Source organism: Rhinolophus sinicus, chromosome 3 (assembly GCF_057876585.1).
Source record: "Rhinolophus sinicus isolate RSI-liver-muscle chromosome 3, RSI-T2T, whole genome shotgun sequence".
In the NCBI taxonomy this organism is placed as follows: Eukaryota; Metazoa; Chordata; class Mammalia; order Chiroptera; family Rhinolophidae; genus Rhinolophus; species Rhinolophus sinicus.
Window position 1 is genome coordinate 52493294 of NC_142503.1, and position 24891 is coordinate 52518184.

At 34.7% G+C, this 24891-nt stretch overlaps 1 protein-coding gene across 8 annotated transcripts in view; it reads right to left on the bottom strand.

Moving 5' to 3' along the window:
- Positions 1-4541: 4541 nt before the first annotated feature.
- The window catches only part of SSBP2 (single stranded DNA binding protein 2), a 273310-nt gene continuing 252960 nt past the window's right edge, over positions 4542-24891 (bottom strand). For 6 of the 8 annotated variants that reach the window (XM_019715082.3, XM_019715079.3, XM_019715081.3 and 3 more), the window contains 3 exons: positions 23876-23904; positions 12346-12444; positions 4542-5142 (listed from right to left, as the gene is read on the bottom strand). In XM_019715082.3, coding sequence (XP_019570641.1) covers positions 5113-5142; positions 12346-12444; positions 23876-23904 — 158 coding nt within the window. In that variant the 3' untranslated portion in view covers positions 4542-5112. The remainder of the gene's footprint in view (positions 5143-12345; positions 12445-23875; positions 23905-24891) is intronic. The other 2 variants (XM_074328767.2, XM_074328769.2) reach the window with 1 other exon arrangement.

Below are 24891 nucleotides of genomic sequence, written 5' to 3' on the forward strand. Positions count from 1 at the left end.
GATTTGCTTTCAAATTATGTAAACTTAGACAGATTCTTTGAATTGTTGTTTTCTACTAAGTAGATGGTTAATTATATTTTATTGAGCAATTTTACTAGGACACGAAGGAAATTTAGTTGACAACATATTGCATTATGTTCTAAGACATTGTGAGGAATCCAAAATTCACTTTCTTGGCAATTGGTGCAAGAGAAAGTGGGATGAAGTTTTAGTATTAACTGGGAATAAACCCTTTATAGCATTTTTTTCTAGGAATATTAATACTCACCTTTATCATGGTAAGTGCACGTTCATTTTAAAAATAAAATGCTAAATATTCCTGGGAATAGATCATAACATTTCAATAACTGGGATAATCAAAATGAGTCCAATTTGTCCTAAGGATAGTAAATCCACAAAGAGGGAAGACACAAACTGTAATTCTATACATGAAAACCCTTAGTCCCACTTTAAAATTCGTAATTATATACAGTGCTTTATTTCATTTTTAAGACAGCAAAAATATCCACATCAAGCTACTTACAGAACTTATTTTTCTTCTATTTAGGAAGACCAATTATACTAAATTAATGGGAAACTTAAACTGAGGAAATTTTCCTTGGGAGACTTATTCAACTGAGAATTTCTCTTTAGAATATAGTTTAGATGAGAAATTAAAGAGGTATCAGGTGTTTTTCATCTGTAGATCATCTCTTTCAATTTGAATTGCAGTTCCATGGGTAATGGTGAAATACATTAATAATAATGTCAACATCAAAAAACAATATTTAATTATTGCATGATTCCTGGTAGTGAAGTGACCATTGATTAAATGATCACTGATGGTCTTACCTTCAGATGCAGTGCCTTCATAAGAAGGCCTAATGTGGACGAGCTAACATGGGTATATTAAAGCTGGGCATAGGAGATCCATCTGCTTATGTCTTGTACTACTCTCTTTTCATCCCAAATCACTTTCATTACCTACTTTACCAATGAGATAAAAAGCAATCAAAGGAAATAATTACGTTTAATATTGCCAGTTGTACTATAACGTCATATAAATCACAGTGGGAGTGATTTGTGAGCAAACTTTATAGTACCACCCCCACCAGAAATGTGCAAGCACATATACAAGTTTAGCATGCAAAACGAAAATGTATTAATAGTGGTTCACCATCCTTTTTCTTTTGCAGTATTTCTCAGGTATGGCTCACAGACTCAGGGACCCCCTTACACATACTTACGATTGGGTGCCACTGTTTTAAGCAAACACAGACTCCTGCTCCTCACAGCAAACAAGAAACTTATTCCACTGAGGGGATTAAAAAATAAAAAAAGGACTAATCTACTTTTGGAAAATATGTGGCATATATGAACTTCCCCCTCCATATTGAACTTCTCCCTCCTACACTATTATACTCATGCATTACTTGTACCAGTTCTTGTTTTCAAGGAAAGAGAATTATAGTACATAACACATAAAAATGAAGGGAAAACCAGTGTCGAAATACTACAGTGTTTTCCAAAGTCAAGTAGCTATGATATGTGCCACTGCTTTTAATTAACAGTGATAATCAAGAAATGGAATTGCAATGGTTTCCCCTGGGAAAACTATGTACTATATGAAGAAGAAAACTGTAAGGACTGAGGAATAAAAATGTTCAGTCTGTATCTCGTGCGGGGACTAGGCAGAAGGCATGGAGAAAGCCATGGAAGGAGCCAATCAAGACGTCATAGCCACACAAAGGGAATATGAAATGAAGTGTTCACTTAATAACAATAAAAAGGCGTCATCGTATTAAGGAGTGGGGGAAACTCTCTACCAAGGGAGTGGTTCTGGATGCCTAGTTGCCCATTCCCAGAATGACAATGTGAAGAAACGGCGTGGGACCGGCAGATGTAGAGCTTTCTTCCTCATGTTCCAAAGTGAACTCATTCATTTTATTGGCTGGCTGTTCACCTACAGGAAGAGTGGTAACTGAATGATCCTATGAAATACAACAGAGTGCAGACATATCTTAGAAAATCATAAAATAGAAATGGAAGTTTTCTTGTATTCCTATAAGGAAAGGGGGTGTTTTGAGCACTTTCCATGGCTCAGGGAGCAGAATTAATTGGTTAATCTTTGGCAAGCGAGAAACCTTAAATTCAGATTCCTAACTGTGTAGTCCTAATCCTCAGTCACTGAGTCCAGCACCCACTGAGTGTGTGGTGTGTTACCAGATCAACGGCCCTCCATAGCCTTTGTTCCCATGGGTAACTTTGTTACAAGGGAAACAGCTGGTTAAGAATATACATACCTTAGAAAGAATTTAACATGTATTTGCAACTGTCGTGAGTTAGGAAAAATGCAAAGCAGAGTAATGAGAATTTCATCTATTACTTATTTTCACATTTCATATGTGTATTTTATATGTTTGATGCAGGGAAGAATTGCTGATATTATTACTGTGAGGTGAAATGTGTAAATACAACTCAGGAACAGGTAGTATATATCAAGAGCAACACAAATGCATGAATGGAAATAGAAAACACAAGAGAAAAAGGTTCAATGTTCTTATTACAAGAGAAAAGGATAAGGTTTAAAATGATTCAAAACCTAAATAAAAAATTAATACATTGATATACTATCCTCCATTTGGTACATGAAACATTATATGATAGAAAATTAAGTGTCCTTATTTTCTGGTTTTCTTTAATACAATTTTCTCCTCAAAACTAAATTTTCAACTATTTCAGGAATTAAAAAAATTTGAAATAGTTATTTTTAATGCGGGTGCCAAAGACAAAAAGAAATGAATACTTATGACGAATTGATTGCTATTACTAGAAAAAAATCCAATTTTACTTTTTTTGACTACATAGGCTAGAAATAATAGGGCCTATACTGCCATTCCGGTTCCAATATTACCCTTAAAATAAAATAAGGGCAAATAAAATCAGGTTGATTCTTTGTGATAATAAGAAACAATACCTTCTTAGAAGGAAAATAAAAGAAATTAAAGATCAGCAACAATGGAGAAAAGAGTCAACAAAATTTTGAAAATTCTCAATGAAGCTTAATGCCAATGTTCACATAATTATCAGAAGCAATGAATGTTAAAATTACTTTTGGTAAATGTATGTGTCTGTACAAAGTGTCATCTTCAGGTTACCTTGGCTTCAATGAAAGACCTTTTAGTTTAAATTTTTCATGAAAGTTATCTGCAGCTTGAACGCTTGTAGGTGTTCTCCAGTGTGCACCTAGGTTCCTGCACACTGTGCTCAATGGCAGCTCATTTGATTAGAGTTTAAATCTGCAACATAAATTTAATTCAGCTTCTTTTTTTCCCCTCAACAGTTCTGCCCAGCATCCCTGTCATGCACAGATAAACGCTTTATTTTCTGAAGGAATAAATCATTACGAATTTGAGAGAAATAAGTCATTTGGGACCAGAAACTAGCAAATAATCTGCCAAATTGTCATTTAGAGACCGTACGCCTAAAGAAAGAAGGATTCCTCTTACCTGAAATTAAACAATGCTTTTCAAAGTCTCTGGAGTTTGGAAATACAGTTGATGTTTATATCAAGGGTTATTTGTATCACAATTTTAACAGAAACGATCACCAACTTATCATTTAGAGTCTACAATTAAAGTGTTTACACTTTTCTACTATGATTTTGGCGTTTGTACATGATTAAACACAGACCCCAAAAGATCTGGAAAATGCCACAGAGCAAGGTGTGTTCATAGGAAAAAGTGTTTTCTTTTTAAATGTTCTAACATTAACTCATTTCTTCTCTGAACAATTAGTTACACAATGTAGATTTAGCCTGTTGAAGTCAATGGCCGGAGGAAGTCAATACTATAAATTATTTCCCTCTAAATAAAAGTCCTCTATCCTGGAAAGAGAGCAGGGAAGTGAAAACATATGCACAGAAGAGACCATTATAGTCAGTTCTGCTGCTAGTAAACAAGATACCTGGATAGAAAAACAGCACTCCAGGGCCCCCTGGAAGTAGTAAAAACTCTTTCCCCCTTGTGCTGAGTCTCAATCATTTGAATGCAATTTCTTTCCAATGTCTGTGTGGAAATGTTCACAAGAAGTCAGAATAAAAATCAAATACCATTTCACATTAGATAGCTCACATTTAATAGCTCACCAGACTGCTATTAAAAATTTAGCTCTAGTATTCCTGGTGAGAAGTGACAAATTCAAGCAAATGCTTTTGTTACCACTTCTGGGCTTTATCATGTTGAAGAGAAAATATGTTGCTAAAAATATGACAACTGTCACTTTATTGCTATGGTCTAAGCAATTGGGGCTAATTACTGATTTTCTGTATCATCTAAGACAAACAAATCAAGAATTCCATCTAAAGTAATTATTGCAGAAAGATAGTGTTAGGCCGCATTTAAGCTTTTGTTGATTTGAAGTATTTTTCCTCAACAAAAGGTACAAAAATACTTTTCACTGAAAGTAACTGAGAAATTGTTTGATTTGACATAAAGATGAAGACACACTTTTTTTTTGAGGCAGTACTTTGTGATTCACAGGATAACTTGCACTGGACGCAATTTAATGAAAGCTCTCAAATAAGCGATTTTATTCCTATCCATGATTGCAGACATTTACAAAACCATAACATCTGAGTTCACCTTAAAAAATAACTTATATAAAGCAGTGATATACACAGCACAAAATAGTTCAGGGAGGGGCAGGAGCAACTTTTAATAATTAAAATGTAAACGTGAAAAAAAGGATGGAATAAAAGTCCCTACTTATTTCTACTTAAGATGTCATGTGATAATATTTTACAATGTCCTGTGGGTCAATGTATGTATGTGTCTATGTCCATATAACATACACATATACAATACATTCTTTTTCCCACACATATACATACACAGATAATTATTTGCAGTTCATTTTAGGGCAATTCTAATATGCCGCTCCGTACAGTTGTTTGAATCACGTTTGAGCCTGCTTTCTTCACAAAATAGGGGAGAGAGCAGGAAATAAAAAGGTTGGTTTGGTGTGACTGAGATTCCTTTGTTTAACTGTACATGGTGATGAATAATTTTCTTCCATAGTAGTTCTGTGAAGGGCTGACGCACTGTGGTTCTCACGAGGAGACTTGGGAATGGATCACACACTCATTGTCATGCTAGGGGAGTACTAGAAAGAAAGAAGAATCCATATTTTACTAACAATTCTTTTACAGACTATTAATGCTCTTCTTGGTAAATGATAGTAAATGTGAATTTTAATGTTTTATAATTTTTTATGCTCAAGTTTTCAACGTCATACAGCATAAAAATAAGAAGCTACAAAAAGAGTAAATTTATATAGAATCGACTTAGTCCTGACATTTTTAACATTTCCTTTGGAAAGCAACCAGTCACATTTTCTCCCTGGATTTAAGTGGTTGATAATTACCCAGTTCCTCATCCTTCTCCATCCAGCCAGATTCATGATTTGTGGGTACTTGTAACAATTTGGGTAAATTCAGTCCAAGGTTGAATTATAATGAAATAAGTATGAGGGACAGTCTTGCTAGCTACTAACTATATACATTTGGGAGCTTACCTAATCTCTCTGCGCTTCAGTTTCCTCACCTGTAAAATGGGTTTAACAACAGCATCTACCTTCAAGGGGCTTGGGGAGGATTAAATATATAATCCTTAAAGCCATGTATTTATTGAATACACAGAAAGTGCTCAGTGACTATTTGATTAAGAGTGTAAGGGAAACAAAACAAAACAAAAAGCACTCCCTGTGGGCCCTAAGAAGTTCTCATAAAGCATTTAGAATACTTAAGAGTCTGACTTATGCTGTGGTATATAAATCTTTTCCCCTAATCCAGACTCAATCCACAGTCATTTCTGGGTAGAAGTAGGGGCATTGTTGTTACATGTGACTTGATGAGGGTGACAATTGGTAAAAGGTGAGGCTTTTCAGAAATTTGGAAAAGTGGTCCCAAAAATGATTGAGAGAGGAACCAAGAGGAATTACGTTGATAATTATGTTAACCTACCTTCATGTTTTTGAGAAACAGACTGCAGAGCATCAGTATCCAACAGAACTTTCTTCAGTGATGGACATGTTTTACAGACGGTGCTGTCCAACCAGGAAGCCAGTAGCCACATGTGGCTACTGAAGATATGAGGAACTCAAATTGTAATGCTATTTCATGTATTTAAGTTGAAATATCCCCATGTTGCTAGCGGCCACCATTTTGGACAGCACAGCTCCAGATCATCTGACATGTGGGGGGAGGAGCATCCACTACCAAAGGGTAATGGTCTGCAGATGAAGTGGGTTTCTAGATTAAAATATAAACGTGGACCCTCAAATGTTTTATTAGAAACCTATGAGGACCAGGGCAAAAGGGAATTCCTTTTAACAGGCTAATAATGATTGTGCCTCATGGAAAGACGCAGAGAAAATCAAGGGGATTGTTCTCAGGCTGCAGGGGCTTACCCTGGAACCATGGTGATCCTGGGAAGGGGAGCATGAACTTTTAAAAAAGGTAGCAGACAAAAAAAAAAGGGGGGGATCCGACAGGCCAGAATGAAGTGAATTCCACATGAGCTGGGATATTGCAGAAACCAGAAACGAGGTAACAGGTGTGTACTAATGTAAGAATGGATTTACTAATGTAGAGAAAGCAAGATTCCCCAGGGAAGAGTACAGGGTGACAATGGCTCAGCTGGCAGAAGTCTGGACAGAAAGTCATTAGGGGTAAATCTAGGGCTCAAATAAAAAACCCCGCATTGATCCAGACTAAACGTGGATTACTAGGCCTGAAAATGGGTCACTGGACCATGGGGAAGGATTGTTAATCCTTTAAACACAGGTAAAATCAAGAAAAATCCACTTGTTAATCACTTAACAGCTTCAGATTTCCCTTCAGCATAAGAAAGCTAAGTTACATATGTTACTGAAGCGTATGTTGGATTACAGTGAGTAGGGTGATACAAAAAGGAGATTGCCAGAGAAGAAAAAGGGGATTCAGTCTGACATAAAAACTTCTCTCCTTTTCTCCTTGATATTGGCAGCAAAAAAAAAAACACAGCAAAATGAAACCAGAAACCCCAAATAATCATGGACAAGGAGTGAAGAAGCCCACCCCCTGACCCTGTGCTGGAAGGGGGATATACCCCCATTTCTTCAGAAGATACCATGCAAATCTCCCATTACAAATGACAGCGAGTGTCAATGAACTATCCACAGCTTTTTATGGAACAGAATCATATTTTGGCATTTGACTTTAAGGGGTAAGAATAAACAACAGGAAAAATAAATGGATACCAAGGGTTTATTAAAAATAGGTTATTAAAAGTAGAACAACTCAGAGAAAATGGCAAAAAGGGCACAGAAAAATTTGATCTATGCTCTCTTTAGCTACTGTTCTTTACAATAGGAATTGGTGATCCAATCAGTACTGCCCAAGAGAACTTTGTGTGATGATGGATATGTTCTGGTCTGTGTTGTCCAATATAACTGCCATTAGCTGCACAGGCTACTGAACTCTTACAATGTAGCTACGTGCAATTCGGGAACTGAAAATTTAGCTGCATTTAATTATAATTAATTTAAATTTAAATAGCACAGCTAGATCATCAATCATTATTTATTGGGTATATTATGCTAATAATCTAAAAACAGTAAGAGATATTAAAGTATTTCAGAAAGAATTTCGAAGGAAATGTCTGAAAAAACCTTTGTGACTAAGTCATAATTAACTCTAGAGACCATCTCATTTAACACACATCCTGAATAATCGGGATTTTAAAAATGCTTGAATACTTTTTTCATATGCATCATTCTAGTTCATTTACATGTCATATATGGCATGTAACATAGTTTAAGATATATGACAGCCTTCATTCTAACATACACTGTTAAAAGTATGGGCGTATGCAAACAAATAGAAATGCACATTCTCTGCCGTCAAGCATGTTTGTTGGCTGCTGCCATCTCTTCACACTGGCAATTGTTAAGATTTTTGACCTGTGATATTTCAAATGTCTTAAGCAAATCTTACAGAAAAGTGAAAACTTGTTACAGACTCATTGGGAAGTTAAAAGAGCTAGGTTTATCGAGGGAGGAAATTAAGTGGAAAAATGAGGTACCACAAGAGAGAAAGCAAGGGCCAGATTCACTCAGAAAGGATGGAAGCAGCAGCTCCAAGTACCACAACTCAGAAATATTAGCAAGCATGTAATACAATTTAACTTTCGAATAGTACAAGTAACTGTAAAATGATATCCTAAGTGTACCTGGGACAGTAAAATAGATTTTATTGACCTGCATCCACATCAGTGACGTGCCATTTGCACTGCTAAGGTTGTAAACTGCTCATCTGCTGCTGTCTTTATCGAAACTGCTACAACTCAGTAACATTAAGGGACATCAACAAATGTCTAGAAAAACTCACAGAATGTACAAATAAAAAGGAATTTCGTTATTGAGGACTATTCTTCAAAGTAGAAGAGAAGTGGCTTGCAGTTTTCCAGAAGTAAAGGAAGAGTAGGTGTTAAATGGGGTATCAGATTTAGAGACATGAAACATTCATGGTGTACTGTCGGGAGACCACACTGCGCTGCTTCTACTGTACTGTGGCACCAACGTGTGATGACACGTTGTAATGTTGGTGCCAAAATGCTGCCATATCAGGATGCCCTGTTTCAAAACTATTCCGTGAGTCCGGTTCTCCTGAAGCAAATGATAAAATGGCTCTTATAAAGCTATTGACAGCATTAGTGTTTGGTTTAGCAAAAAAAAGTAAAACCTAAAGGTATAATTTTAAACACATACTAGCTTATTTTACCTTTTTATGTAAAATATATTTTGAAATGACATGCCCTGGGATGAACTAGAGAACTTGTGATTTTCCCTTTGTTATGCCCAGTTTATGTACCTTGGAATCTATCAGAGATATCCGTTAAATCTTTGAACAATCTACATAAGTTCCTGCTTATACACTTCAAGAATACTTCAACTCTCACTACATTTCTATTTCTAAGCATCTGTATAAGATTTGATTTTCTTAATGAGAGATAAGTGAACAATAATGCAGCTACTCTGAGGTAAACTAAAGTGAAATAAATTTAGAATGTGACTGTTAAAAAAAATTGGGACATACGTGATTTCTTCAAAATAGCAGAAAATGACAAAGGGCAGGAGGGTAATAGGAAATGATCTGCCGCCTTGTTTTAATTCCTGTTTGATACCATGATTTGAATATCATGTTTGGTCAATTGATTATAATTTGATGCCATGGATAAAATATTCTGCTAAATTAATTCAAAAAATAAGACTAACTGATTTCTTTACTTGAGAAGCATGAAGCATTATTTTTTAAATTAAGCCTTTTTGTATTCTGTATTTTAAAAACAAACATTTTATAGTTTACACTAGGGGGCATCTGTGTTACTTGAAATAAAGGCCTTGTTTATGATCCAAAAAAACAGAGGCTGAATAGTGAAACACGTTTTGATTCACATTTTTCTGTAGAAAGCGCGTTGGCATTGCAAGGTTTCTGACTTAGGGTTGGGCATTTTTGTTTCTACATGAATTAAAGGAAGTAGCATGTGTGAAGTGACTAGGATGGCGTCTGTACATAATAAGCGCTCATTAGATGTTTGCTCCCTTCCCCGGCCTCATTCTGTGGTTTAACTTCAAGAGCAAGACTGATAAATCCTTAAAAGGCAGACTGCTCAACAATATGTGCTTTTCAGAGATATGTGCTTTAAAAAGTACTAGGATTTTGCATGTTTATTCATTGGAAAATGATTGCTTTTTGAATTCATTAAATAGTTTTGCTTTTCCTTGGTTACAGTAAAGATAACTTATTGGGGCTACCTCGCCTGTTTCCTTCCCGAAGGCCTTATTACATTTGTCAGCAATGAATCTCTTTTGTCTTCCTTTCTCTCTGCTCTCATTTCTTGATTTTTTTAAAAGGGGGGTCTGAACAAAAATGTGTGCTGATGTGATGATAGAGAAAGCCATAGATAACAGTGACATCACTCATAATATGGCAAATCCCTCACAGATAGACAAAAGAATAGTGCAGCCGGTGTGGACCAGGCCTGACTACCTCCAGGAGGTGGTGCGGCTTCTCAACCACCATCCAATCGTGTTGCCTTCTGGGACTTTCCTGGTAGGTACAGGAGAGCGGGAGGGAGGAAAAGGAAGGCAGTTTTTGTTTTATATCTCTGCATGCAGTGTGGCATTTTACCTTCTTCTTGGCCTCAACGGTAGTCAGGCTGGGCCAGGAGCTGGGGATGGGAGAAGCCCTGCTCCAGCGGCTGTCTCTTTTATGCACAAATTCACACAAGCCTGTGCTGCGTTATGTGTGCATACTCCATTTGGGGTTAAAGGGTGAGGCTAGTATTCAATCTGCACACAGAAGTTTTTAAAATCCTATGGTATCTGATTCTTTGATCCTCACGAAGAGCTTTCCGATGCCAGCCCTGAAGTGGCACCCCTTTTCCTACTGTTACATAGGGCAGCAGTCAGTAATGACAAATTTGGGAAGAAAGGAGAGGGGTGAGTTCCTCTAAAGTTAAAGTCATGTGGAATCTTTTTAAAAAAAGTTTTCTTCCCCCACCCAACATTAATAATTTCCTCTGTGTTTTTAAAACGCCTGGTTTATATCTACTCTAATACTTATTAATCTGACATATGGTTTAATTAGTTGTGTAAGCTCGTTCTCCCCATCAGATTGCATTCTTTGAGGTTAGGGACATGTTATATTTATCTCAGAATACTTTGTTCTTAACCTAGTGCTTTGCATAAAGCAGGCTCAATAAATGTTGAACTGAACTGAATTAATTATCATATACCTCACTGAATTATACTATTTTACTGCTGGAAGAATTCGCAGAGAAGGAAATAAGTGTGTCTAATTAGATAAAGTCAACATTAACAAATTAATTAAAATTAACTAATTTGTCCCCAGTCTTGCAGCAAACTAGGTGAAAGAACCAGGATCTAAAAAAATCATTTCCATAATCCTAAGCATTATGACACACTATAGAGTTTCTTATGTTTTTCCTATTTCCTCATTACTGATGGGCTAATCTTTTGAGTTTTTATATGAATTTTTTTGTATACCTTCTTTATCCTCACTAATCATCCATATCCTCCAATAAAACAAACTAAAGGTAAGCATAATTTCATTGCTAGTTTTCACGAAAGGAAAGTCTAATATCAGGGGAAGTCTTGTCCCAGGCAGAGGCACTAGGTCCATACCAAGAAGTAAAATAATCCACAGAATACTCAGTCTTGGGTTTCATTTTGGGAAGTAGCTATTTTCTGCAAAAGAAGATATGTTACTAGCCATTACTTCAAATTCCGAGGGTATCATGCCTCTGGTAAAGGTTGAGTTAGGGCAAAAGGAGGATAGTTTTCTCTTCTTATTCTGTTCATAGTTTGGTAGAGCCTCCATAATCAACTTTAATGATAGCAGTACATGTGTGGAGGCATGCGTACTGATCCTGTCAACATGAAATTAGTTTGGGTTTTGAAATCCTTTATGCTATATTCCAATTCAGTAGCTCTTAGCAGAGAATGTCCGTCAGCATCACCAACAAAGCTTTTCACATTTAAGTTTGCCCAGCCCCACTCCTGGAGATCCTGATTCACTTGGTCTAGGGAGGGTTCTGAGATATTCTATTAAAAAAAAAAAAAATTCTATAGGTACTTCTAATGTGAACTATTAGTTAAAAAAAAATAAAATCATTGTATTATGTAATCACTCCTCGAGAAAAGATACCATATTGTCTTTTGGGTCTCTCCAGTGCCTAGCATATTGGTTTGGCCCATGGTAATTGCTCAGTAATTGTTTGTTAAATGAACGAATGAATTTTATTGCTTTTGTGGAGCTGTGGAATGACACCACCTTTGCTTAACACTATAATCACACTCTGAAAAGACAGCTTGGGCATCCAGTTCAGGCTAAATGTAAATAACAGGTTAACTGACCAGGCAGTGAGATCTAGTGGAAGTAAAGGCACTTTATAATTTTCAGAGCCTTAAGGACAGCATGAGAAGAGACCTGGTTCTGCAGTGTCCAAGATAGTTTAGTAATGTGAAGCATAAAAACTATCAAATATGTAACCTGTTTTTAGTATATTCCTTTAAAGCAGAAGTTCTCTATAAGAATATTAGTATTATAGTTCTTGTTTTTTACTCCTATGTAAAAAGTTTATATTTTAATTTATTCAAAGAAATTCCACTTAATTATCTGACTTTTACAAGATCAACCTATTAAACTCTGAACAGTTGTAATAACGGCTTTGTGCATTTATTCTAATAGAATTGCTTCAAAATGAAATCTAGATATAATAATATAGTCAAGGGAATACTTACACTCTCACTCTGAAAAGGATTTAAGAAATTTCCCCCCATTTCGCCATCATCCCTTGGAGTGCCCGGTTGATTACTCAGGCTCATATTATTGGGAGAATTCTGTAAACAAGATTTAGAAAACAAGGCATTGTTGAAGATTTTAATTTCCCTCTTGCATTGTACTGTTTCAAAAATGGAATCTATAGCAGCATCTCTAAGGACAAAACAGACTTATGATTCTAATCTCAGACTGCTATCGTGTATTCTAGTTCATTCTTTGAACTTTGACAAGTACTAATGCTTTCCCAAATGAAAATTAAAAAACAAACAGAAAACCCAAAATAACCTACCACGACTCTTTTTTTCTTAGTCTCAGAATCAATCTTTATTCAATTTCCCACCCTCAGCTTATAGAGTTCCTAGAACTCTGGAGAGTTTAAAAAACATTCCCAGCAGGGGTATGATGAAGAGAGCCTCCCCACTGATCAGGCGTGATGGAACAGCAACTTCCCTTGGTAATTTTACTAATCAAACTTCAAAAGGTCACCATTTCCATAAACATTTTCCTTTATTTCTACATGGTAACATTACTTTAACCATTATTTTATATGAACCATAAGGGGAAAAAAAGGAAGAGAGTTAACAACTATAGTTAAGAACAAGAGAAAATACCTTAGGACTAGAGAATTCAGTATGTGGTTTTAGGAAAAGAAGGCTCAAAGGTAAACCTGCTTTAGAAGCTTTTTCTACCATTAGTTTAAGAGTAGATTTACTTTGAAGCTTTCCTTTAAGATAAAAAGGCTGATATTAGCAATCTAATAAAACACTAAGTTAGCAGTATTTTGCTTCATACCCTATTTAAATGGGCTAGTCTCATTATTGCTGTGCAATTTTAGCCCTGTGAGGTTGTCTGAATAATCTGTATCTCTAGGAAATATGAACAGAATGGCACTGGCATATATAGCACATTCTTAGAATATTGCAACTGTGATTGAGGGACTCTTTCGAGGTCCAATTTATTGGCTTGTAAAAATAAACTTCAAGGTTAAAATTTTTCACTTGTTATTTCAAGTGGAAGAAAGATTTTAGATTTTTTTCCCCTAAGCCATTGTCATTATATACTGTTTTTGAATAAGTTTTTAGCTTTTTAAAAGAAAATTGCTTTGAGGATCTGATTTAACTAAAACCAAGTTACGTCATAAAGATTAAAATTTCATGAATGAGAATATGTGCTTTTTTAGAATATGGTTAAACCGTAAAGCAGAAACAGGTAGATGAGCTGGAGGCAATATAGCTCATATGTTGCCCAGCTGTGTACCCCACAGGGAGGACGTGAGAACAAGGATCCTCTGAAGTCCACAGGGGCTCGATTTGCAATGAACACCATGGGCAGGGGAAACACAGTTTAACAGCATCAAGAGGACTCTATTTTTTGGATAAATTTTTCTCTGAAAATGTTAGTTTCCCAAGTACATAGAAAAACAAATGTACTTTTAAATAAACACGGATAACTTCATTTTCTGAAAAGAAAAATGTAAGTAAAATTTAACTAAGTGCAACTAAGATATAATTAAGCGATAGCTCATTCATTATTAAAGGTATTAATAAACTGTGTTTTGAAAATAGGAATGATAATGCTGACTTAGCTCAAAAATAAAAGCAAACTTATACAAATATTGTTAAGATTTACCCAAAATCTGTAAGTTTTTTGGTGAAGGCAGATTTCTGTCATTTCACATATCACGGAGAAATTGATAATCTTGGGATAAAAAAATAATTTAACATATATAGAAGGGTGTTTGAGGATGCACTTGGAAGCTGCATATGTTCACATATTCAAACAAATATGTGAAATGAGCCCTCTCCACTCAAACCACCAGTAGTTCCTAAGGTGCCTGGAGAGGAGCAGCCTATCTCTGACTAATTGGGGTGTTTTTAGATTCTGATGTACTTTTGTCATGTATCATTTCTTGATGTACAATACTAAAACTTTGGCTAACTTCAAATGTTTCCTGACTCAAAGTATTCACTTAAAAGTATTTAAAATTTGAAAGTAACATGGCATTACTATTTAAATATTTAGAAAGAAACATTTAAAAAATATTCAGAAAAAATATTTACAATAATATTTAGAAGAAATATTTACAAAACACTTCCAGTGTTATTATTTTTGTTTTGCATGCATTCTTTTCATAGCATGGTCGCTCAGCATTATGCTCTTTTTGTGGGAGGGTATATATAAGAACATTGAGAGGAAGATTGAAAGGACACAATTCAACGTACAAAACGGAACTAATATCAGATCTCTGAAACCTACTCCTATCCAGCTCACTGGGAATATGTGAAAATCTTGAAATGACAAGACAATTTTTTAAAAATCTGAAGTAGTCTCTGCAAAATGTTGTGAAAGCAACAAGTTTCTCAATGGGGAGTCACAAGGAGATTGTGCTGTCCACGATCACTGAGTGACATGATAAAGATACAAGCTAAAGCTACGCTCAATCAATATTGGCATCTGAGAAACAGCTAGGACAGTAGTTTGAAACACTAGCCCAGAGCAAGTTATGAAGATAAGTGGCCATGAACTGTGTGTATATTGCATTGAACCATAGGTATGTTTGTGTGCAATGCCTCCAGGAGATTTCATCATCAAGGCAAGATATAATGTACAAAAAGGGCTTAGGTGGGTCAACAAGGCACTCCAATTGCTTAAGCACATAATTAGGGAGTAGGGAGCACAAAAGAGTATAAGTAAAGATTACTTTTAGCTACATTAGGTATTTTGTTTGCATTTTTACTTCAGTTAATGTGCACTTTATTCCTTATTTACACTTTAAGAATTTAGCTTGAAAAAGTATAGTTAGTACTCTAAATATGAAACTTTCTTTTACATAAACTTAATGACAACAACTCAAAAAAAATCCAGAACTGAAATACACAACATAAAAAAAGAAGAAATAGAGGGAAAAATCATAGACTACCACCACACTGAAATAACAGACAGCAACAAAAAAGGCAAAGAAACAATGGAGACACGATCTTACCAGAAACCCAGATAGAATGATAGGAATCAATAATCACCCTAAATGTAAATGGACTGAACTCACCAATAAAAAAGCACAGAGTAGCAGACTGGATAAAAAAGCTAAACCCAACCATATGCTGCCTCCAAGAGACACATCTCAGCTACAAAGACAAACATAGACTCAAAGTGAAAGGGTGGAACTTGACACTCAAAGCAAATGGTACCCAGAGAAAATCAGATGTACACATACGGATATCAGATGAAACAGACTTCAGGATAAAAAAGGTAACAAGAGACAAAGACAGACATTTCATAATGATAAAGGGGACTATACAACAAGAATATAACAGTCATCAATATTTATGCCCCCAATTAGGGAGCATCAAAATATACTAAGCGACTACTAACAGAACTAAAGGGTGAAATTGACTAAAACACAATTATAGTAGGGGACCTAAATACATCATTGACAGCTATGGATAGATCATCCAAACAGAAAGTAAATAAAGAAGTATCTGCCCTAAATGACACATTAGATGAACTGGACATAATTGACATATATAGAGCACTTCATCTTAGAATATCAGACTATACATTCTTTTCTAGTGTACATGCAACATTCTCAAGGATAGACCTTATATTGGGACATAAAACTAGCCTTAGCAAATTTAAGAAGATTGAAATCATACCAAGCATATTCTCTGATCACAAGGCTTTGAAATTGGATATCAACTGCAAAAAGAAAGCAGGAAAACTCACAAATATGTGGAGATTAAACAACATACTTTTAAAGAACGACTGGGTCAAAGAAGAAATAAGAGGTGAGATCAAAAGATACATAGAAACAAATGAGAATGAAAATACATCCTACCAAAATTGTTGGGATGCAGCGAAAGCAGTTTTAAGAGGGAAATTTATATCATTTCAGGCCTATGTCAAGAAAGAAGAAAAATCCCAGGTAAATAATCTCATGTTACACCTTAAAGAACTAGAAAAAGAAGAACAAATGCAACCCAAGTCAGCAGAAGGAAGGAAATAATAAAAATCAGAACAGAACTAAATGAAATAGAGAACAAAAAGACAATAGAAAAAATTAGTACAACAAAGAGCTAGTTCTTTGAAAAGATTAATAAAATTGACAAACCTTTGGCTAGACTTATTAAGATAAAAAGAGAAGGGGAAGTTACCATGGATGCCACAGAAATACAAAGGATCATCCAAAAATACTATGAAGGATTATATGCCACCAAATTCAATAACCTAGAAGAAACGGACATGTTCTTAGAAACATACAGCCTTCCTAGGCTGAATCATGAAGAATTGGAAAATCTAAATAGACCGATCACCAGTAACAAAATTGAATCAGTTATTCAAAACCTTCCCAAAAGCAAAAGTCCAGGACCAGATGGCTTCACTAGTAAATTCTACCAAACATTCAGAGAGGATTTAATACCTGTCCTACTCAAACTGTTCCCAAAAAGTAAAGAAGAGACAATACTCCCTAACTCATTTTTATGAGTCCCACATTACCCTGATACCAAAACCTGGTAAGGATAACACAAAAAAAGAAAACTACAGACCAATATCTCTGATGAATACAGATGCAAAAATCCTAAACAAATCTAGCAAATTGAATGCAACAATGCATTGAAGAGATTATACATCACGACCAAGTGGGGTTCATCCCAGGGGCACAACATCCCAAGTTCAACATATGCAAATCCAATAATGTGATACACCACATAAACAAAATGAAGGACAAAAATCATATGATTATATCAATTGATGCAGAAAAAGCATTTGACAAGATACAACATCCATTTGATTAAAACACTTAATAAAATGGGTATAGAAGGAAAATACCTTAACATAATAAAGACCATATATGACAAACCCTCAGCTACTATCATAATTAATGGTGAAAAACTGCAGGCCTTTGCTCTATGTTCAGGAACACGACAAGGCTGTGCCCTATCACCTCTGCTTTTCAACATAGTGTTGGAAGTCCTTGCCAGAGCAATCAGGCAAGAGAAAGAAATAAAAGGCATCCAAATTGGGAATGAAAAAGTTAAATCGTCACTTTTTGCAGGTGACATGATGCCATATATATATATATATATATATATACCGTGTTTCCCCGAAAATAAGGCTTAGCGGAACAATCAGCTCTAATGCATCTTTTGGAGAAACAAATTAGTATATAAGACCGGGTCTTATATTATAGTAAAATAAGACTGGATCTTATATACTAATTTGTTTCTCCAAAAGATGCATTAGAGCTGATTGTCCAGCTAGGTCTTATTTTCAGGGAAACATGGTAGAAAACCCTAAAGACTCTTCCGAAAAGCTATCATAAACAAGAAACAAATAAAGTTGCTGTTACAAAATAAATATACGAAAGGCCATTGCATTCCTATATACTAACAATGAAATCTCAGAAAAAGAAATAAAAAAACAAATTCATTTTGTAATTGCAAGAAAAAGAATAAAATACCTAGGAATAAACTTAACCAAGGATGTGAAAGACTTATATACTGAAAACTATAAGACATTTTTAAAAGAAATTGAAGAAGACAAAACGAAATGGAAAGACATTCCGTATTCATGGATTGGAAGAATCAACATAATTAAAATGGCCACATTAACCTAAGCAACATACAGACTTAATGCAATCCCCATCAAAATCCCAATGGCAATTTTTAAAAAGAAATAGAACCAAAAATCATCAGATTTGTATGGAACCACAAAAGACCCCGAATTGCCAAAGCAATCTTAAGAAAAAAAACAATACTGGAGGTATCACACTCCCTGACTTCAGCTTGTACTACAGGGCAACAATAATCAAAACAGCATGGTATTGGCAGAAAGACAGACACACAGACCAATGGAATAGAATTGAGAACCCAGAAATAAACCCACATAAAAATGGACAGATAATTTTTGACAAAGAAGCCAAAAACATACAATGGGGAAAAGATAGCCTCTTCAATAAATGGTGCTGGGAGAACTGGAAAGCCACGTGCAAAAGAATGAAACTAGACTGCTGTCACAGTGTACCAAAATTAACTCAAAATGGATCAATCACCTAAACATAAGACCTGAAACAATAAAATGCATAGAAGAAACTATAGGTACTAAACTTATGGACCTTGGGTTCAAAGAGCATTTTATGAATTTGACCTCATAGGCATGGGAAGTAAAAGCTAAAATAAATGAATGGGACTATATCAAACTAAAAAGCTTCTGCACAGACAAAAGAACCATCGACAAAATAAAAAGGCAACCAACTGAATGGGAAAAGATTTTTGCAAACAATGCCTCAGATAAGGGGCTAATATCCAAAAATATATAAAGAACTGATACAACTCAACAACAACAAAAAACAAACAATCCAATTTAAAAATGGGCAGAGGACCTGAAAAGACATTTCTCCAAAGAGGACATACAAATAGCCAATAGACATACTAAAAAATGTTCAACATCAGTAATCATCAGAGAAATGCAAATAAAAACCACAGTGAGATATAAGTTCACATGGGTTAGAATGGCGATCATCAACAAGACGAATAGTAACAAGTGTTGGAGAGGCTGTGGAGAAAAAGGAACCCTCATACACTGTTGGTGGGAATGCAGATTGGTGCAGCCACCTTGGGAGGCAGTGTGGAGGTACCTCAAAAAATTAAGAATAAAATTATCATATGACCCATCAATCCCTTTCCTGGGTATCCACCCATAAAGGTCTGAAAACATTTGTCTGTAAAGACACGTGTGCTCCAATGTTTACTGCAGCTTTATTTATGGTGGTCAAGATATGGAAACAATGAAACTGTCCTTTAATAGATGAATGGATAAAGAAGTTGTGGTATATATACACAACTGAATATTACTCAGCCACAAGAAAAGATGAAATAGTACCATTTGCAACAACATGGATGATTTTGAGATTATTATGCTGAGCGAAATACATCAGACAAAAAAAGTCGAGAACCATATGATTTCAATGATACGTGGAATATAAAACTGAAAACAACAAAAGAACAAGACAAACGAAGAAACAAAAATTCATAGACACAGACAATAGTTCAATGGTTACCAGAGGGTAAGGGGGGAGGGGGCTGATAGAAGAGGGTAAAGAGGATCCAATACATAGTGATGGAAAGAGAACTGACTCTGGGTGGTGAACACACATGTGATATATAGATGATGTGTTACAGAATTGTACATCTGCAATGTATGTAACTTTACTAACAATTGACACCCCAATAAACTTTAATTTAAAAAATATATATAGTTAGGATTACATTGATCCCATTTTCAAGGGATCTTATTACAGTCTCATTTACCCTTTCTTCAAACTGCAATGTTTCCCTTACTTAAGCTACGACATGTTATTTTTTTAAGCATATGTATGTACACACACACACACACACACACACACACAATTTCTTCTGGCCGATACATTTAATTTTCTTAGGCTCTGCTCTCTGATTTTATTTTGCAAGTATTCTTCCATATCATGTGTTAATTAAGTTATTGTCCCTTCTTCTACCTATCCCCAGAAAAATTTCCAATCCATTTCAAACTGCTATTAAAAAAAGTGAACACTTGTAGAAACTTTGGCTCTGCCTGTAATTGGAAGAAAATAAAACTGACATTATTCTAAGCCGTTTGGAAGTGAATTTTGAATGGATTTCTCACAGGGTGCCAATAACAAGTTTTACAGAGTGTCATTTTGACTCCGCCATCCACCCGAAAGAACAAACTGCCAGTCCTGGTTTTCCTAGGGGGTAAAGTGAGCTAGAACTCAGGCCCACAACTGAGATGATGGCAGAACACTGTGGTTGTCAGATTAGCTACCCCGTGAAGGGTGTGGAATCTTTAACTGGAAATAAGGTTCATGAGGTTAGAAAGCTTCAGGTTGAAAAGACTTCTCTGATAGTTTATTAAGCATGACATAATCAGATCTTCCCTTCTCTGATATGTTTTTTTTCAAACTCGAAAATACAAATGTTGCATTTCTTAATGTAAAATGTAGAATTTATTTAGGTGAGTTCCTTCTAAGAAAACAAACCATATGCTCCTCTCTACCCAAACCTTTAAAACAACTCCAAGGCACAATATTTTTGTTCTACTGATTAAATGGGTGACTAATTACAAAAGGGATGACAAGAACTTCACATTTCAGTTTTAAAAAGGCTTCTAAATTAAAGGTAAATTCTGCATTTTGAGGAAGATGCATATGAGTTTTACTAGGTAATCTTCAATTGAGCAAGGAGTAATTTTAAAACTCTTCATTTGGGAGATTTGAGCTCATTTTCCCACTGAAATAGTGCCATCGAAGTACAGTTGACAGTGTGAGTTCCTAGCCTTGTCCACAAAACATAACATAAAGAGGAGGAAGATATTTAGTATCTGTACAGTGCTTCATAGCCCTTAGTATACATTCACACTTGATTCTCAACAATTTATGAACTGGAGAGTGAATGAACTACAAGCTCTATTTTAGAGCTAAGAAAACAAAGGCTAAGAGAAATCAAGTAACAAGTTGCCACAATTTGTTAGTAGAACCAGGCTTTCTGATTCTCAATTCAGTACTCTTTACTTTACATATAAAATGCATAAAATAGAGTACATTTACGATAAAAAAATAGAAAAAGAATTGAAGTACTGTGTTTCTCCGAAAATAAGACGTAGCCGGACAATCAGCTCTAATGCGTCTTTTGGAGCAAAAATTAATATAAGACCTGGTCTTACTTTACTATAAGACTGGGTATAATATAATATAATATAATATAATTAATATAATATGATATACTATAATACAGGGGCTAATATAATATAATTAATATAATATGATATAATATAAGACCAGGTCTTATATTAATTTTTGCTCCAGAAGATGTGTTAGAGCAGATTGTCTGGCTAGGTCTTATTTTTGGGCAAATACGGTAGTACTAAAGAACATTTAAAAATTTAGTAAAAAGAAATTAAAAAATATATAATACTGATGCTTGACAAAGTACAGGTGTAATTGGGGAACTAAGGCGATAGATGTAGCTGGAGACCTAAGAGAGATTTTGAACAAAATTGCTAAGCAGTAGTGGTCAAGATTATCTTTTGATTCACAAATAAGGATAACTAGAAAAAGAACAGGATGGAAAGGGACAAACCCAGAAAACAAGAGAAAAAGGAGAGAGTTTCTTGAGGTAGTTGGACATGTGTTAGAAATGGAATAAGTTGGGGAAAATGGAGTTAGTGACAATGTCCATAACTTGGAGTAAAAGACTGAAATAAATAATTAGGCTGTGAGTGGAAAGAGGTAGGGAGAAAAATAATCAGAGGGAGGGGAAGGACCTTACACATGATGCTGCTGATTAGAGAAAAAGTGACTATAGTGTAGTGGAGATGCACCAGACACCAGTGGGTACCATGACGCAAACACCCTGGTTAGAACCCAGAGCCAAGGAACCTGCAGTGGAGGTAGTGCAGGAAAGCTGCTTAGGAACTCACTCGAAGGCTGATGCACCTAGTTATTTCTAGTGCATTGTTAAGTGGCATGTTTATTACTTGGGAATAATTCTTATGTTAATTGAAATGTATTTGAACTTTGCTTTGTAAAAGTTTTTCTTTATTGTATTTGTTTGGTCTCCTTAGTTACACTGGGATTCTTGAGGACAGAGTCCGTATCTTGTTTATTTTTGGATTTTCAGAGCCCAGAACAATGTGTTGGCACATTATTGTTTACTGAATGAAGGAACCCCTGCCTAAGTATAAACCACTCGAGGGCAAAGATTATGTTTGTATTTAAAGAAGTCTTTTGTGTCTCCCCATAGTGCACAAGACAATACCTGGTACACAAAAGTATACAATGGGTGGCCAATTAATGCTTACAAAATAAGCAATATATCATTAAGCAAGAGAATGTTATAGCAGTAGGCACAGTGTAATGGGAAACTTGTCTGTGGGAATAGAAATGGGAAAAGAAGCCTAGAAAGAGCGTCAATAGACCGGATATGAGGGCAGATTAGAAGATGGTATTTAATTTGTCCTATGACACTATTTAAAAATTTTAAAGTGCTTTATAAATTACAAAGTATTCTCCCATATAGAATTCTGTTACAAAGTTATGGGTTATAGTGGAAATTTTAGCAATTTTATGGGTTGTTAGTGGAAAGTTTAGGATGATCCACCATTGTATAATGAAGAATCATCTTTAGATACTAGACTACACTACTCAAACATAATATTAGACATTTTACTGGTGATCACAAAGCACAATTCAGCTAATATCAATCAGTAGATACCTAAGATAGCTGATACAATCATGGTTATCTGACTTGTAGAGGAGCTTCCGAGAGAAAAGGCTCTAATGGAATTGTACACTGACTCTGATTTTGAAAACAGCCTTTTTTTGAAGGCTTACCTAATATTATTTCTCACAGAGGTAAGCTAGTGCCCGTTATGCACATTTGTCTATTTTCAAAACAGAAAACGACCTTCCTGATTGTTCCTAGACAGACATGCAAAGTGTACGTAGAACTTGTATGGCCAGGCATCCAAGCAATGTAGATTTAATGTCAGAATGCTAATTAAATTCTCTCTCTTTTTATTTTTTAGCTTGAAGTCTTAATTTGAAAGTCTTTTTTTAAGGCCAATCTTTTTAAATTTTCTTTGGCATTAGGAATTTTACATTATTGTACACGAATATAAATTAGAAGTAGAATTAAAACTAAACTCATTCTTTAATGAATTTCTGTATTTTTTTATACAGTCTTCTAAGAGAGTCATTCCAGTAGTAGTTAATAATTAGTTATTACCAGCTATTCTAAATATATTTTTGACCCACAGAGAACTATTTTAAATTCATCATGACCTAAAAAGTATTTAGGTGCATGTCTTCAAAAAATATAAGGCATCTTAGTGAAGAATTAATTTTAGATATTCAAACTATTGAAAACTCAGGCACATGCTATGGGAAGGTTCACTTTCCTGCCTGTATTAATATAATTTTTCTCTAATTACTTTCTTGCTCTATTTTGGGGAACTAAAAGATTGAGGATATCAGCATTGCCTAATGAAGGTTTGAAAGACAAATGAGATACATAAATGAAATGCCATTATAACATATAATGATCACTTTTCCAAATTTACCTCTTCTCATGTTGCTCTGAACTCCTTTACATTTTAAAAGGTTCTTCAAACTATGTCAGGTTGCTTTACAAATATGTAACATCATAACATGATTAAATTGGCTATTACTTGGGTATCAATTAATCAATCATGCATAGGACATCCTGTAAAGGAACTTTAGCATGTTTAGGAACATTCTTAAAAGACTCATTTTACCCTTTCCCAAAGATTATATACATTAGTATTTTAAACTTCCAGTTAATTATATGTGGTCTTCCACTTTCAAACTCTTGTTCAAGAAAAAAATTATTAAGGTTATTCTAATAATTTTAATGAGAGTTCTATGTGGAATAAAATACAGACAAAAAAACAACACAGAGAATACACAGTACTTACCTTGGAAATACTGTCCATATCTCCTGAGCCTGAAACAAAACACGCAAAGAAAGCACTTATTAGGTCATGACTTCATTTATAAATTAAGTACTCCTTTAACATAAATAATGCAGTATACTGTATGTATTTTCCAATGTACAGCTCCTGAATTTTTTCATCTTAAAAAATTACTTTTCTTTTACACTGTGTCATAAATATCACCTGATAGCAAATGCAGTAGAGTTGCACTTCTAGTTCCCAATCATCTTTTTTTTTCACTAATGGCAGAATGAAGAAAACTATTGTCATAAATTCTTGAAAGTAAAATATTAAAGATTATTCTAAATTTAAATTTTTGAAATGTATGTGTGTGTGTGTGTGTGTGTGTATGTATGTCTGTGTATAACTAAAGAGCAAGAGAGAGATCTCTAAATATATTTTCTGAAACGATGCTTTTAAATCTGATAAAACATAAAACGGACATTTGAAACAATACCTGACAATATTCTGAACCACATCTTTACCCAATATTAGCTTTATTTTGAATTATTTTAACAATTAATTTTCCTGGCATAAAAATATTATGTTTTAATAGTACAGCATTCAGGCAACAGACACAAATAAAGTTAGGGTGTAGTAACATGATTAATTTGTAAATAAACAGGCATAATAAATTGTTAAATACTGAATATCTATCTATCTATATCTATCTATCTATATCTATATATATACACATACATATATAGATATATGTATGTATATATATATACAGATATGTGTGTGTGTGTGTGTGTGTGTGTGTGTGTGTGTGTATATATATATATCACCATATATATATATGGTGATGTTCACTATAGAAATAAGCCACATGCCAAGCATATGTGAAACTCTTCTGCAAATTCTATTCTAGTGAATAATACAATGAAATTCGTCTATGTCCAAATGTCATCTTTTTGAGAACAATTTTACAAAATAAAAGATTGGAAAGTGAATTATTTTGCAATAAATTGGAAAATACAATTCTAGAACAGTACTGC